This window comes from Mchenga conophoros, linkage group LG16 (genome assembly GCF_057382185.1).
Source record: "Mchenga conophoros isolate Kocher_MC1m ecotype Shallow Benthic linkage group LG16, M_conophoros_male_GT1.1, whole genome shotgun sequence".
Taxonomy (NCBI): domain Eukaryota; kingdom Metazoa; phylum Chordata; class Actinopteri; order Cichliformes; family Cichlidae; genus Mchenga; species Mchenga conophoros.
In genome coordinates, this window is record NC_140541.1 from 25,110,934 (window position 1) to 25,127,493 (window position 16,560).

General features: G+C 38.4%; 1 protein-coding gene across 2 annotated transcripts; it reads left to right on the forward strand.

The window, feature by feature from the left end:
* The first annotated feature begins 200 nt into the window (after positions 1 to 200).
* prpf40a (PRP40 pre-mRNA processing factor 40 homolog A) lies at positions 201 to 15,650 on the forward strand. Of its 2 annotated transcripts, XM_085250625.1 has the most exons (27): positions 201 to 300; positions 1,711 to 1,791; positions 2,819 to 2,962; positions 4,659 to 4,742; positions 5,167 to 5,185; positions 5,278 to 5,297; positions 5,425 to 5,466; positions 5,581 to 5,691; positions 6,039 to 6,159; positions 6,466 to 6,490; positions 6,604 to 6,819; positions 8,701 to 8,806; positions 9,906 to 9,970; positions 10,071 to 10,235; positions 11,191 to 11,299; positions 11,456 to 11,606; positions 11,734 to 11,867; positions 12,031 to 12,145; positions 12,500 to 12,591; positions 12,718 to 12,834; positions 13,559 to 13,696; positions 13,830 to 13,925; positions 14,022 to 14,108; positions 14,356 to 14,446; positions 14,544 to 14,605; positions 14,705 to 14,860; positions 15,104 to 15,650. In XM_085250625.1, exons 1-27 carry the CDS (start codon positions 298 to 300, stop codon positions 15,191 to 15,193), a joined length of 2,640 nt encoding a protein of 879 aa, XP_085106751.1. In that variant the 5' UTR covers positions 201 to 297; the 3' UTR covers positions 15,194 to 15,650. The 2 variants fall into 2 exon arrangements, with proteins under 2 accessions (XP_085106751.1, XP_085106753.1); XM_085250627.1 differs by lacking the exon at positions 1,711 to 1,791 and having other exon boundaries at positions 274 to 300.
* The last annotated feature ends 910 nt before the right edge of the window (positions 15,651 to 16,560 follow it).

Here is a 16,560-nt window from a genome sequence, read left to right on the forward strand (position 1 = left end):
ATGCAGCTTTTTACTTTAAGCTATTTAACATCAAGAAACATATAATTTTATGTTTAAGTTTGACTATAGCGTATTGACTTAAAGTGGACTTTTTTTTCCATCGCTGTTTCTTCCTTGGTTAACACGCCAGTTTCTTTTGGAGGAAACGGTGGTGTTGCGCATTGGTGCGCATTTCCAACGCAGAATGACGCTACAGAATTGTTACCTTTGACCTCTGAGCGCTAGGCGGAAGCTCAACCAATCGTTTTGCTTGTTGTTGAGAAGTGCTCAAATTTCTCGGAGGTTGTTCTCTTCAACATGGTGAGTGCAGGCGTTCAAAAAATAGTTTATAGCGGTAACGAAAAAGACGAAAACTGTTAAGACTATGTGTATGAATTTTTAAGGCCTTGTTAGCAGCCATCTTCTTCTCTAAACTATACCGTTACAATGCCGTGTATCAAAGACCACGGGTTAGCATTTCTTGTTAGCAGTGGGCTAATAAAGCGGTATGTGCCTACCTTCGTGTTATAAGCGGTTTCCTTTAGCTGAAGCTTTTTTGGGTATAGCACGCCCTTTGATTTGTTAATGTGTAAAATCAGCAAAACGTGTTACGGTATTCGTGAAGTAAAATTACGGTGGTGAAAGTGTATTTGGTTAGTTGAATAATTAAGCAGTTGAACTCTTGCGTTAGCCTTTTACGATTCATTTCCAGAGATTAGACGGAGCCTGCAGTCATTCATCACAAACAGCAGCAGTTATCTCAGGTTCTTACGATTGTTACCAGTCCACATAATTTACATTAGCACAGCCAACGTTACTGATCAGATTAAGTCAGGAGTTAAGTGAACTTTATCGGTTAAAAGTAGTAATTTCGTAGTAGTAAAATAGAATATCCCACTCATGCACCCAAATGAGTGGACTTAAATAGACCATATTTGACATATGATCACCGAAAACAATCATTACTATGCTATTTCATGATAATATATTGTCTGGTTAAACTACAAGGCTTTCTTTAGGGTTCGTTATTCAGATACAAAAAATGTTAAAGCTTCACGCATGAATTTGTTGTTACCCAGGCTATGGGTACATGTGTTTGCCTGTGCCATATGTAATGTTGGTGTCCGCATTAGAGGACCCTTATTCATTCTGAATAAACCGGAAGTCTTTGAAATATTCTTTATGTAAAAAGAAAAAAGGAAGCACTTGTTTAAAAGGTGTAGATTAAGGTAGGCACAGTTTCATCCTCAGTTAATGATGCAGATATTACTTTTTAAATTAATACGTTTTTTTAAATAAACCAAATGCTTGATAATTTGTCGCAAAACGAGAATTGTGTAGTTTTTCTAGTCTTTTGTCTTTAGACATTATAAGCTTTATATATGTCAAATTAAAACTGATTTCATATAATGTTTTGATTACTGACACCCCAATTAGTACTACCTCATTTAAACTTTCAAACCAAATATTCACACACTCGTTGTGGTTTCATGTAACTGCACTAATTGAAATGGGCAATGTAGCTATTACTTTACTTTTTATGTGCATTTTTTATTTGGGAGCAGCCAAATTCATTTAGAGTGCTTTATTAGCTGTAAACTACTTAATTTCACAATTCCTTAAACACATATCTGGAGAAATGGTAGTTTTCCTGATTGAAGCACACTGCTAACTGCACAACTGGCTGTTGGGAGTTCACTAACTCTGTGTGGTGTTTCTTACTCCTCACAGTCTTCGTCGGAAGCTAATAATGGGCCGAGCCAAGCACCACCTTATCCAGGTGTACCGCCCGCGGCGATACCTCCCCCATTTGTAAGTCATCAAAATGCAGTTTTGTTTACAGATCCAAAAGAACATAATTTGAATTACTTTGATTTCTGCATTGATTACTTATAAATTTGCTGGGGGTTAAAGTTAGAATTATAGGCAGTTATATGAATAAATTTCTTAGGCAAGAATACCAGTAAACTCTTGCTTCCTATAGCAGCAGCAACATCTTACAAAAACTGTTTCCAGTAGCTGTTTAAGTAATGATACAAACTCCCTTTTTTTCTCTTCTTTTGTTTTAAGGAAAAAAAGAAAGGACCTTTCCAGACATTGATTTTATCTTTGCACACATTTCTGCAGGTTTTCAATATTGCATATTGGGCTGATTGGGCTCGTGTCTAGGTACATTTAGAAACTGAGGGGATTTTTTCATGCTCAAACATTTTTTCTGTGCAGGAGAAACCCTGACAGTCTTACTTGTATTTATGTATTTATAGGTGACCCAATCTCAACAAAACTGTACAAACGTCCTCTCTCACACAGTAATTATTAACATCTGTATATTTAAAACAATAACTTTACTATAAATCACAATTCTTTTGATTTTCATATTAATCATCCTCCTGCAAACCTGATCATATATTCTTCACTTGCGTTTGTTTCGCGTGTCAACTTCCACATCTGTAGATTTGATTTAGTTTTTTGCTCTTTCCAGTTTAGTGCATGTGTAGTGCTTCTCCTAAGGTCCTGTGAAAGTTAGTGTGACTGAAGCACAGTTCCTCTGCCATGTTCATCACACACTGTGGCAGCCAGTGTTCACACACTCCCTATTTTATCTCCTCAGCTAGAACACCTAACTTAAATTAGCCTTTGAAGGAGCAGAGAGTTGCACTTGCTTTCTTTCATTTCCCCCTTTTAGGTCTTACTCATTATGTGTAATTAACTGTGATTCAGTATAATGTTAGATTGCATATTATATGGAACACTGCAGAGATCCAGGTAATTTCAGAGGGTTAAGAAAGTATTTCTTCTAACTACGATATAATGTTTTTGTCTTCCTTCTTCTATGAAGATGGGACCACCTGGAATACCACCTCATTTCCCTCCCATTGGAATGCCCCCTATGGGACAGCGACCTCCCAGCATGACACCAATGCCTCCTGGTATAATTCCCCCGGGTATAATGCCACCAATGGGGGCACCGCCAATGGGACAGGTGAGCTTTGTAGTAACCTCATAGATTTGTTTGTATTGGGTTTTTTTTTCCCTCTTTTTGTCCTCTGTGCCTTATAAAGTCTAGGGACTAGGCAGCCTATTTATTTCTCCCTCCACTTTAATAATTTAGGGAGAAGCATAACCTTAAATGAGACACATCTCAAAATGTTTTAAAGTGAAAGAATTAACATTTTTTTCTAGTTATTTGCTTGAATTGTTCTGATCATTGTTGCATGTATCAAGTGGTTATACTTTCATGTTAGCCACATCCATCAACATTTACAGACCAGGTATATTTTCTTATCTTGTAGCGCTCCAAATGCTTGATAGGGGCGCTAATTAACTGAAGAAAAAATGTTGTTCGTCGTAGGGCTGGGCCATATCATACCGTTTACGGTAATACCAGTATAATGTTGGGCAACGATAGAAAAATGAAATATCGCGATAGAATATGGGTAAAACGCGCATGCGCAGTGCCTTTGTTTTCATATGCACACGGCAGAAAAAGCATGGCGGTGAAAGCAGATCGTTAAATGAAACGGATGAACCAGAACTGGTTTGTAAAAATGCTGCAACTTCAGGGGTGTGGAACTGGTTTAGCTTTCGTCCGTCAAAAACACAACAAAGCACTATTTTTGGTAGTGCAAGCTAGCGGGCCGTCGTTGTTGCTGTGTTTTTTGGAAAATACGGCACATTTAAAATCAATCCTTTGATTTTTCTGAAAATCGACAGTGCCCCTTATAATCCAGTGGGCCTTATGTATGAATTCTGGTTGTGTTTACTGACCTCGAAACGATTGTATGTGGTACACGGCGCTCGAAAATCTGTCAAATGTTTTAGTACGACTTTGCTAAGCTACAAACCCGCACCGCTTGATGGATTGTCGGAGCATTACGACTACCATAGTCAGGAGCCTCGCGGAGTGATACGTACTGTGCTTCAACATAATATTACCGTATTGTGTGTGTAATACCTCTTTTTAAGTTTTGTGGATATTATACATGGTTATGCTGAGGATATGTCGGCCAATTTCCACTGGAAATGCCCTTTGGTTAAACTGTCAGAAAGGAATTTGCATTTGCACTGTTAAATTTTTATATAACTTTAATGCACATAAAACAGCTGCTTGTTTAAGTGAAAATACATTGATGTTGTTGTTTTGGGTTTTTTTTGCACTAATAAAGTTGTGGAGTTGTAAAGTATTTTGTCTGGTGTCAATTATATCGTCAGTTATATCGTTATCGCAAATTTTCAAATGTTTATCGTGATAAATATTTTTGGACATATCGCCCTGCTCTAGTTCGTCAGTTTAAATCTCTTTCATTAGCTGACAGTTAATGAATAAATAGGCATGATGTAGCTGTAGTCTTTTTTTCTTTTTTTTTTATCTAGTGATTAAAAAAAAGTGGATCATGCATGTAATCCTGTCATGCATAAATAGGCGTGATCATGGGGAGGAGTGTTTGATCAGAGTGCCAGAAACGCAAATCTGAAGAGGTGGTGAAACACTGTAGTTTGGCATATTGCTGCTTCACAGGTGTCAGGCTGTGGCATCACACTTTCAGTAAGCGCAGCATAATCAGTCAAGCAGCCTTCTACACACCAGCAACCTGTTTCACACTGTGTCTAAATACCTCTGCCTGGATTAGGTAGCATGGAAATACCAGATGAATATTTCATGGTGCCTCTTTTATTAGATGCCAGGCATGATGCCACCTATGATGCCAGGAATGATGATGCCCCCTCGCATACCAGCTGCGGCTGTACAGCCAACGGGACCGGTAACTCTTTTCACTATGTTTCTTGAGTGCTCTGCTTCACACTTCTTAAAATACACTGCAGTCTGTGAAATGCCTAATGAAACATTTGCACAGCCATGGAACATGGCTATAAATTTATAACCTTCCATAAAAAATATATTTTCATGTTGAAACAAAACAGCTAAAAAACCTAATTAAACACTAGCTAATGAAAATTTTACACTTGCATGCAATGTGTCTATTATTGTCCAGATGGGTTTAGTGATCATAAGACACATGTAACCAAACACTAGCTATACATCTTGAGGTTGTGGAGTAATGTACTGATTAGTAAAGCTGTGTCTCTTACTGTTTTGTTGTTAATAATGAATCTGTAGATGTGCACTTTAAGACTGGGAAAAAAAATAATCCACCAATAACATTGTTATTTTTTTCCTGTCGACAGCCTGGTGTTGACTCCACAGGTAGGATTTTTTACTTAATGCAGTAAAATTAATGTTTAGGCGTATTTAGAAGTTTAAAGTCTGACTACTTTTTGTCTTGTTTATTTTCACAGCTGCTGCTCCTGGAACATCTGTAAGTATAACTTTTTTTTGATATGTAGTAATTGGAAGTCTACGAGCTTTGACAATTTTGAGCTACCATCATTAGCTCCAGTATTTTTCCTGCTGTCTCACAACCTTTATTTCCGTTCCCCCTGCAGAGTACCACAAATGGATCCCCGCAGGAAGAACAGCCAAAGAAGGTTTGTGCACATGAAACATTGAAAGACTAGACACAATTAACAAGGAACTATAGAATCATTCAAAATGCAACCAAAATAATTATCTGATTTATCTGTCGTGTTTGTTTGCTTCAGAAATCCGTGTGGACTGAACATAAATCACTAGATGGAAAGACCTATTATTATAACACAGAGACTAAGCAATCCACATGGGAGAAACCGGATGAACTCAAATCTCCTGCAGAGGTACAGAGCTTTTAATTTGAACTATTTATATTACTTGCATATTCACATACATTTAATTCATTTGGCACTTAGCAATTGCAGTGCTCACGTATTAAAATTACAGTAATGGTAAATGTACCAGATTAAGCTAAATTGGATTTTGCCCCACTCATTTTGGGGGAATTATTTAAATCCTTTGTGTGCATATATTAAACAATTTTATTTTTAAAATATGTGCGTCATCTATACTTAAAAAAACTGATTTGTTATTGGACTATGGATATTGACTCACACTAATTACCGGTAAGGCCTTGCTGTTCATTTAAACTATTAAAAAAACCTTTCCCATCATTCTTTGAATTCTTTAGCAAATGCTGTCAAAATGCCCCTGGAAGGAGTACAAGTCAGACACAGGGAAGCCTTATTATTACAACTCTCAGACAAAGGAGTCAAGATGGACAAAACCCAAAGAGCTGGAGGACCTGGAAGGTAAAGCGCGGTATCTGATTATATCAAAGCTGTTGTATGAAAGGCAGGGATTTTTATATTGAAAAATGTTGCCTTCTACAGAAAAGCCTTTAATGGCACAATGACTGGAAGAATGCTGACTTTGTCAACAGATCACTCCATACATTAGGGGATGTGGTGTGATTGATGTGCAAACAAAGGACTTACAAAACACAGGACACTTGTTGGCTCCTTTAGTACATTTATCTTTGAAAAGGTCTCTTGATCTGCTGCATGATTAAAAATGAAAGCAAGCGCCTTAACTGTTATCTCTTTTGTCAATTCCAGCTATGATCAAAGCAGAGGAGAATGGGTAAGAGTTTGCTGTTACTCTGGATGTCTTCATTTTGTATTGAGGTTAACAAATACAGCAGTCATCAACAATTATTAATCTCGTATGGCTTTATTGTCATGATCTTACATTAGGACTGCAGAGGCAGCGGCTCCTGGAACCACTGCAGCTCCTGCTGTGCAAGCAGATAATGTAGCTCCTGCAGCGACTGTAGTGGAGGCGGAAACTGCGGTAGTAGTCTCAGAGGAACAACCATCCCAGGCAGCAGTGACTCAAACACCTGAGGTGAAGACGGCTGATGCACCTGTGGCTTCCTCTGAGACTTCAGCAGCTACCGAGGCTGTAGCCAGGTAAACAATTATAAATCTAGGGTTTAACTGAGCAAGCGCAATGACATGTCTGCCTGTGTGGCTATCTCCAAGCATACCTGCTGTTGTGGTTGAAGTGGATTATGAATCAGAAGGTGTAGTGATTAATAAATGGACTCAAAGCCAGCCACATTGCTGCTCTCATCGATCTGGAACAGCTGTGCTGGTCAGAGTGATGCATGACAACAATAGCTCGGCAAATGAAAAGAGGCCTCTCCAGGAAATGACATTATTGTGAGAATGGTTCAGAGCAGTGGAGAGAGACCACATAGCTCCACAAATCTGCAGCAAGATGCAGATGGTGGATTTTTTTTTTTTTAATTTAACTTTTACAGTATTGATGTAAATAAATAATAAAAATTGATTAATTCTCACACTGATATAACCACAGCAGTCTGAGCTATTCTAGTTTTATTATTATTAAACAGTCATATCATAAGATATGACTCAACGGCTGTATCATAATCCATTTCAGAAAATAAATAATGAATGGGCTTTGGCTTAAGAAGAAGTTGGAAAGTAGGCTGTAATGCACAATGATCTGCTGATTTAGCCAGAGATTTTCCTCAGTTTTGTACCATCTTCCTCTCAATTAGTTAAACACAGTAGATACTATGTTTATGACAGTGTATTCCACCATAGTACTCATAAAATCCTAGGGTTCTGATTGATTGTTGTACACCCTGCTGCCTTTTGGTGGCTACAGGGAGTAAGGAATTGAAGGAAAAGGTCTTCATACAGTTTTATGCAGATGTTAACGTGAAATACTCAAAGTATCAGTTACAGTGTTTTACATTTTAAACTTGTTGTAATTGAATGGAAGCCTCTGAAGTAATTCATTTTGAAAGTTAGTTTAAGAATTGTTTAAAAATTTTGCTGTTTTTGTTTTCATAAAATCACTATAGTGGTGCTAGAAACCCATGTGATTGTGAGAAGTTAATATAATGCAAGCTTGTAACACATCTGCCATCAAAATACCAACAGCTTAGATTGCGCTTCCTCATTTAATTGAACATGATGGTCAAAGCAAATTTTTAAATGGACCTGTTATGCTTTTCCTCATTTCCTGTCACGTATTGTTAAACCGGTGCTCTTATTAAATGTGGGTAAAGTTTCAAACAATGAGGTCAGCAGTGTTGGGAAGGTTACTTTTAATTGGTAAATAGCCTGTATTTGTATAGCGCCTTATTAGTCCCTAAGGACCCCAAAGCGCTTTACACATCCAGTCATCCACCCATTCACACACACACTCAGATTGGTGATGGCAAGCTACATTGTAGCCACAGCCACCCTGGGGTGCACTTTTAAAATATATTCCACTACAGATTACAGAATACATGCCACAAAATGTATTCTGTAACGTATTCCGTTACGTTACTCAATGAGAGTAATGTATTTTGAATACTTAGGATTACTTAATATGTTATCAAGCTTTTTACAACTACATGACTGTACTATTGCTGTGTGATTTATTACTATTACTGTTACGCCACCAATACCAACACGGTTTTTAAATATTAATATAAAATGAGTAACAGTAGTGTGGACATTAGGTAAGGCTGCACTTTTTGCAGCGATCTTGTGGAAAACTATTCCGTGCATATAAAAAAGGTCCGCTGCTCCAAACTGTAGTAAAGGGACCTCTGGCTAATACGTCGGGTTCCATGTCGGGCTTGTAACCAAAAACTAGCTTTAAAGGGTATCCCCATTATGGTCATCTCAGGCCACCACAGCTCTGTTGGGTTAGCGTTCACAGAGCACTTTCTACTTATAATATTGGTGTAACAAAGCCGTTTTTTAATGCATCTTTGATTGCAGAGAACTACAAAAGTGCTCAGTGTCAATAATTTTCTTTGCTCTTAGTGTCGAGGTTGTAAAAGAAGAAAGGCCAGAACTTCAGAAGAAAACGTACAAATGGAATACAAAAGAAGAAGCCAAGCAGGCCTTCAAAGAGCTGCTGAAGGAGAAGGTGAGTCAGGCTGTTAACAAGCTGTAGGAGAGAAGGCACGCCTTTACTGCAGGGGAGTAATTCTTGTTTTCAGATTCTGACTCTAAAATGTTCTCTATGTTTCAGTGTATAAATTAATTATGTGAGATGTTAGGCAGTCAACAAGTGTGCAGCAAAATTTGATTCATGATGTTGCACGAATTTGGTTCTTTAATCAAGCAGAGTGTGTTTTAAATCAGAAAGCAAATATCTGATAATTTGCTAACTTTTTGTGCCCAAAAAGTCATCCTACAGCTTTTCAACTGTCTCCATTGAGGGTTGTTTTTTTAATGTGTGTGTTTAAGTATCCATTGACTGTTGCTCTGTTGTTGGCACTGGAATCCAAATCTTGATTTGTTTTTAAGACTACTTTTGCCACCTCAGTGTTCTCTAGTGCCTGATGTGTTCATCATCACATCATTTGCATTCAGACCTGGATCTAATCCCTGTCCCTGCTCTTGAGCCCCTGGGAGGCCTATTAAACCTCACCTCCTGTTGCTGTGGACGTGTTGTGTGTTCGGCTTGCACGGCGGCCTAGCACCACCCACCTTGAATGTTGCTATATTTAGGAGCTTTTTAATTTTGTGCACAAAGCTCTCCTCTGAGATTGCTTGCCATTTCCTGCAAGATCTTAATGGCTGTGTCTTTATGATTAGCTTTATTGGATCAAAGGCACGAGGACTGGCTGGGATTAAGACAGCGAGAGAAAGTGGCATGCCTGAGTGAGTTAGAATAACTGTGACAACTGACAAGACCGAGGCACATAGTGGAATCAGTCATAATGGATGAAGTAGTCACTCCTTGGGAGAGGCAAGTGGCAGAAAGGGCACTTACAAAGGTCCTTGGTGGCACTTCTTGATTTATTGCCACTCCACACCTTTTAACCCACCATCTATTAGTAATTAAGAAAATGTGTTCTGTTCTAGACCAAAGCAGCAAAAAGCTCCATTTTCGTATCCAGGTCGATGTACTTTTTTCTAACAGGACAACAAGGCAATCCATGTGAATATTTTTGAAATATTTCTTGTGTGCAGATTTTATTTGAAACCACCATGAATATTTCTTATGCTTTGTATTTCAGGGTGTATCCTCCAACTCCTCTTGGGAACAGGCCATGAAATTGATTATCAATGATCCTCGCTACAGGTACAATGCTTTCCAGAGATCTGTTTATCCTTCATACAATAGTAAGTTTAAACTGTCACCATCTCTGACTTACAATTTGTTACTTTTCTTGTCAACAAAGTGCACTTCCGAAGCTGAGCGAAAAGAAGCAGGCGTTCAATGCATACAAAGTCCAGACAGAGAAGGAAGAAAAGGAGGAGGCCAGAATTAAATACAAAGAGTCAAAAGAGACTTTTCAGAGATTCTTGGAGAACCATGAAAAGATGACATCTACCACTAGATACAAGTAAGTGTTACTGTGATATGGCAATAAAGTATTTTGTTTTTTTCCCCCCTGCATTGATTTGCAGTTCTCTGAACTGTCAATATGATTATGCAGACTGGTTGAGTGAGAGGACATCTGTGGCGCTTGCACACCATCGTGCAGTTACAGCACTGTTGACTTCCACTTAAGCTGCTTTGACCTGTTAGTGCTAGTCACGTTGATATTGCTGAATTTGTTTACACAATAATAAATTGTTACAAGGTCAAAGTTTCGCATGTGTAATGAGTTCATTAGAAAGTTAATGATTGATGAATCTATTCAAAGTCAAGGTGCATGTGACATAAAGGTTATATCTAATTCAAAATCTCTTAACTTTTTTTGTTGTTGATTTTGTTTGCTAATGTCTACAACAGCTTTCCAACAAACACACTTATTGGAAACTTACTCGATCTCAGTGAACAACACATAAACACTTAAAATATCATATAACTTCTTAATAAATTCTTGGAACGTCTTTTTCATCGGCACTCTTTAGTTTTTGGATGAAAGTCGTGATGATGGGCAGAGGAAAAGGGGTAATCAACTGGTGACCTTGACAACAAGCCAGCTTCAGTGTTCTGCTGGCACTGGGTTTGTAGTCTGGGGTGGCACACAACAGGCAGTTGGATGGTGAGAGCAAGGCTTTCTGATGCTGTGTGGGTGTATGTCCTTGCATTTAATACCTTGTTTTAGCCTGTAACACCGAGTGACTCTTCTGAGCAACAGGGTTTCAACAGACGTCAAATATATTGAATATTTTCAGCACACATCTTAAAAGACATAACTTTTCTGTGTTGTGCCTGGGATGGCTCGCAAAAAACCATAACTGGTGCCTTAAAGCTAAATTTGGCAAGTGAAATGGTGCCCTCACGTGGCTTTGTGGGAAAAATATTCTAAAGTGTCTGTGTGTGTCTGTGTGCGTACTCTTGCAATCCAGGAAAGCAGAACAGATGTTTGGTGAGCTTGAAGTGTGGAGCTGCGTGCCAGAGAGAGACAGGCTAGAGATCTATGAAGACGTGTTGTTCTACCTTGCTAAAAAAGAGAAGGTAAGGGCTCCAAAGTGCATTAGGAATCTTTGATTTTATTTTTAGTTAGCATGTTTGGCATAATTATTGTGTATAAGTCCTCTTTCAGTGTCCTATTTAGGAGTAGGAGCTTTATGGTCTAGTGCAATTACCATCTGGTTGTATTCTCTACTTTAGGAGCAAGCCAAGCAGCTGAGAAAAAGGAACTGGGAAGCTTTGAAGAACATTTTGGACAACATGGCAAACGTCACATACCGCACCACCTGGTCTGAGGCCCAGCAGTATCTGCTAGATAACCCTACCTTTGCAGAGGATGAGGAGCTGCAAAGTATGAGATAATACAATGGTTTTAGTAGAATTAGAAGAAAAACATTTCTTATCAGGTCATTGTGCTTCTGCATGAATGTGTGTTTGTATATGTTCAGCCTACTGATAGTGCCGTTATCTGCTTACAGATATGGACAAAGAAGATGCCCTTATATGTTTTGAGGAACATATTCGGGCTCTGGAGAAGGAGGAGGAGGAAGAGAAGCAAAAGACACTTCTCAGGGAAAGAAGACGGCAGCGCAAGAATAGAGAGGCCTTCCAGGTGAGAAGCAAAAACAAAGAATTGATGTCTCAAAAAGAAACAAAAAAAATGCGCTGCATGTAATTTTTCACATTTAATCTGGTTAATAACAGTTTTAATATAAGCCAAAAGAAGAGGCCACATGTACTTTCCCGATCCTCATCTCTTCTTGTTGTTTTCTCAGAAATTTCTGGACGAGCTTCATGATCACGGCCAACTTCACTCTATGTCTGCTTGGATGGAGATGTACCCGACACTGAGCTCAGACATCCGCTTTGCCAACATGCTGGGCCAGCCGGGTAGGACAGCGGGCCACACGCACACATGTCTGCATGAGCTGAATGTGACAGTCGGACTTGAATCATAGCATAAACACTGAAATAAAACATTCACAACTGACAACATAAACGATTTATGAATCACAGTTTAGCTTTTTGAGGTTATATTTTCTTTTAATTTCCTTATTATTTCCATATTTTTTCCTTTTTAATTTTCATACTTATTCCGATAATACACTAGTCTCTAAATCTTTAATTATTTGGCTTCACTGTTTTGCACCCTTGTTGTGGTCCATTGATGCTGTTGAACCTTGTTTATTTGCTGCAAGGATCAATATTTACACATTTTTAAATTTAATGTTGTTTGTTGCGCAGGTTCCACTCCCCTGGACCTCTTCAAATTTTATGTGGAAGACTTGAAAGCACGCTATCATGATGAAAAGAGAATAATCAAAGATATTCTTAAGGTATTACTCTAACCTCATAAAATGTTATTTATATTTGGTATTTTTAAGGAACAGTTCGCACTCGTGCACCTTCCTTGCGTTGATCCAATTATACATCTAATAATTATCTGATGTGTTCTTTCCCAGGACAAAGGATTCCTGGTTGAAGTCAACACCAGCTTTGATGACTTTGGATCAGTCATCAGCTCGGATAAGAGAGCTACCACGCTGGATGCAGGAAATATAAAGCTAGCCTTCAACAGTGTAAGACTCCAGCTCTGCATCATATGCTTTGAGTTGGCACCTGTTCGTAAACATTAATGGACACAAATATTGATATTAAAGTAGGGTGAACTGTTAAGTAGCTGACCCTACAGAAGCTGGGTTTAATCTATTAAATCAGCATAATAAATGTAAAACAGGTCACAGTTTAAATAACCAGCACCTCTCCTTCGCTTAGAGAGCTTTACGTTTTATCCTGTTGTTAGGTGTTAAAATACGTTCATCATATCCATTTGAATTAATAATTATTTTAAAACTCATGTTAGATCTTTCCACACAGTTAAAAGTGATCTCATCAGTTCTGTATCCACATGTAATCCACCTATCCCCGTCACAAGATGTGTCAATGCTGAGCCTACTTGTTTCTACGGCCCCCAAATAAACAAAAAAATGTTATTACAGATTATAAAATTATGGAAAAAGGAGAATAATACACCTTTCAGGATAAACAGGCCCAAATCAATGAAATTTTAATGAGTATACATAAGCACAGGCCTTGACCTGCTTGTTTGAGGATGTATGCAGGTTTGAATTGGCTGTAAGTGTGGATATGGTGACCTTTCCTGGGTGTACCCCACCTTTTGCTCTGTGCCCTGTCCCATCTGAAAGACTTCACTTGGGATGAAAGATGTGTGCGTTGAACCATGGCTGTTTGTTGTATTTCATTATAAGATTAACTCACTTAGAAACCCTTTTTCCTAATTAGTTGCTTGAGAAAGCTGAAGCCAGAGAGAGGGAGCGAGAGAAGGAGGAGGCCAGGAAGATGAAAAGGAAAGAAGCTGCTTTCAAGAACATGCTGAAGCAGGCCACACCGCCACTGGAGCCAGAGACTACGTGGGAGGGAGTATGTACTTTCAATGCGGATCAAATTCGTGTGTTTTCGCAACACAGTTTATTTTCTGTTTTTATCCTCATCCCTTTTTTCCAGTCTTGATTGTGTTTAATGTTTCCTGATAACTGACATTTTACCATTTCAGGTCAGAGAGAGGTTCCTAAAAGAGCCTGCCTTTGAAGACGTGACTCTGGAGTCGGAGAGGAAAAGAATATTCAAAGATTTCATGCATGTCTTGGAGGTGAGTCATGACGCTAGCAGGGGCATGAAGTTTTTAAACTTGACGACGACTATAATGATGTTTAACCTGGTATTTACTTTTTATTTAATTTAACAGCATGAGTGCCAGCATCACCACTCGAGGACCAAGAAACACTCAAAGAAGTCCAAAAAGCACCACAGGAAGCGCTCCCGCTCTCGATCAGTTAGTACCACCACAAGAAAATGAACATTTTATACACTTAAATCACAGATCAAATGTTTAAAAAAACATGTTTTTAAAAAAAAATACTTTTCTGCCCACTGTTTTAGTCAAATACAGGGTTTAACTGAATGCACATCATTCCATTCTGTATTTTATGTAAAGATTTACTGGAAAATGATGTAGCAAAGCACACTTTACAAAAAGCATTGCTCATATCATGCACTGCTAATCTGTAATGTTTTAATAGGGCTCCGAGTCTGAGGATGAGGAATACCACAAGAAGAAAAAGAGGTCACAGTCCAAATCCCCCTCAGAACGTTCATCTAGTGGAGAATCTGGTGAGTGTTTTTACAGCTCCGATCAGTTGATTTGTGTATCTAGGAAGGGAAAAAGTGCCACAATGTGTGTTCATTGACATGTTCTACCTGAAAACAGAGAGAAGCTATAAAAAATCCAAGAAGCACAAGAAGAAGGGCAAGAAGAGACGCCACAAGTCTGTAAGTGTGCAGGAAGAAACAAATGTGTGCGCTTGATGTCTTAAATACAAATGTACTGGCAACACTGGTGTGTGCACTAACTGTAATTATGACAAACAGGCGTCTCCAGATTCTGACAACGAGAAGAAAGGAAGAGACCGTGATGGGAAGCGAGAAAAGGAGGTAGAGAAGGAGAAAGAGAACGACAAGTCTCGGGGGAAATCTCGCTCAGAGTCCAAACAGAAATCTCCCAAAAGGAAAGCAGCCAAAGAGGAGGTGAATGTTACTATTACTATTATTATTATTATTATTATTATTATTATTATAAAAAATTGCCCCTATATTGTGAGATTAGCTGGGGGGCTCAGGTCAAAGTCAGTGTTTTAAAGAAGTCTCGAGCGTATATGTTAGCTTACAGTTTCTAGCATGAGATAAAGGTCTTGCGGTTAACTAGTTATTTAAAAAGATCAAATTTTCACTATGACTGAATCTTTGTATTTTTTTAATGGTGCGTTTAAGGGTGGCTGGGACACGTCGGGCAGTGAGCTGAGTGAAGGAGAGCTGGAGAAAAGGAGAAGAAACTTGCTGGAACAGCTGGACGCACCTTGATAATAATTCATGCTGCTCTCTCCTCTCCAAACATGCATTCCCCTTCAAGCTCATCTGACCGTGCTGGTCATACGCCCATAATGGACTGATTTGTGGTATTTATGGGAATGCCATATACTGAGCTTTTACATAGACTTTGACTAATTTCATATCAGGAAACTGATCAGCTGTTAAATACTGAGTTGTTTTTTTGTTAGCTTACCTTTCTTCAGTTGGCTGTAGTTATACATGTTTTCCATTGACAATTTTTTTTATATTCACTTAAAAGCATATCTTTATGACACACTGCAAATGTGTAGAAATACAAGAAACTTGTCCACATGTCCAGGAATACTGGGGGTTACGTCTGATTTGAAGTAATTTAACTGCAGCTGGTTTGAATGAATGAAAGGTTTTAATTGGAGGATTTGCTGAAATCGATACTTTAGTTAAATGTAATAAAACAGTTTCACTGGAAGTTGTCTGCAGGTGTTGCTTTGACTTACTTAGACGATAAATTGTTGCCAAACCTTCCAAGATTATAGGATTGTTGCCATTACATCTATTGCTAGTTATTGGTAACACTTTACTAACACAAATGCAGCCATAACCACTTAATGTATCTTGTGCTTATTTTAAGGGACAGAGTTTGCATTGTGGTTCAGTTATGGTGTACTTAACTACTGGTTAATATTCAGTCACTGTCCTAAATATGAATAAGTCAGACAAACACTGTGTATGGACTGTAACTACTTACAGTTTAAACACATAATATAAGGTTGAATTGACATTGCTTAAATAGAACAAATGGAGAAACACTGGTTAGCTTTTTAATGTGAGGTTCTGCTCTTGGCAAAAAAACAAAAGCTACATGAATGCATCTGCACTCACGAACTTATATTTTCATCGTTTTGACAAGAATCAGACAACAAACCACAGAGAGTAAAGAACTTTATATTTAATGTAAATAGTTTATTTGAACATATTGAAAATCTCATCACCTAATTTAAAAATTGTTACTTTGTTATAAGCACAAACTGCCTAAAATACATTTCTGGTGAACGTCCAAGAGAAAAGCATGCTGGTAATATCCAGTTCGAGAAGTTACGCTGCCACAGACAGTGAAGTGCAAAGAAAAGGAGCCGATGGCGTCACATGCTTCAGTGGAGACAATGAACAGAACTACTTTTGATTGTTAGTGTAGCCATTAAGTTGGCGTGTATAAACATCTGCACATCAGAACCTTTTCCAGACTTTCTTTGTTTTTATGCACCTCTGACACCCTAACAGGTAAAGTGCGTGACCCCACTGCCGTCTGCATAACAGTAAAAGATGATCAAACACACTACTGTAGATTTCTGGCTGAATTTGGCTTAATTAAATATACA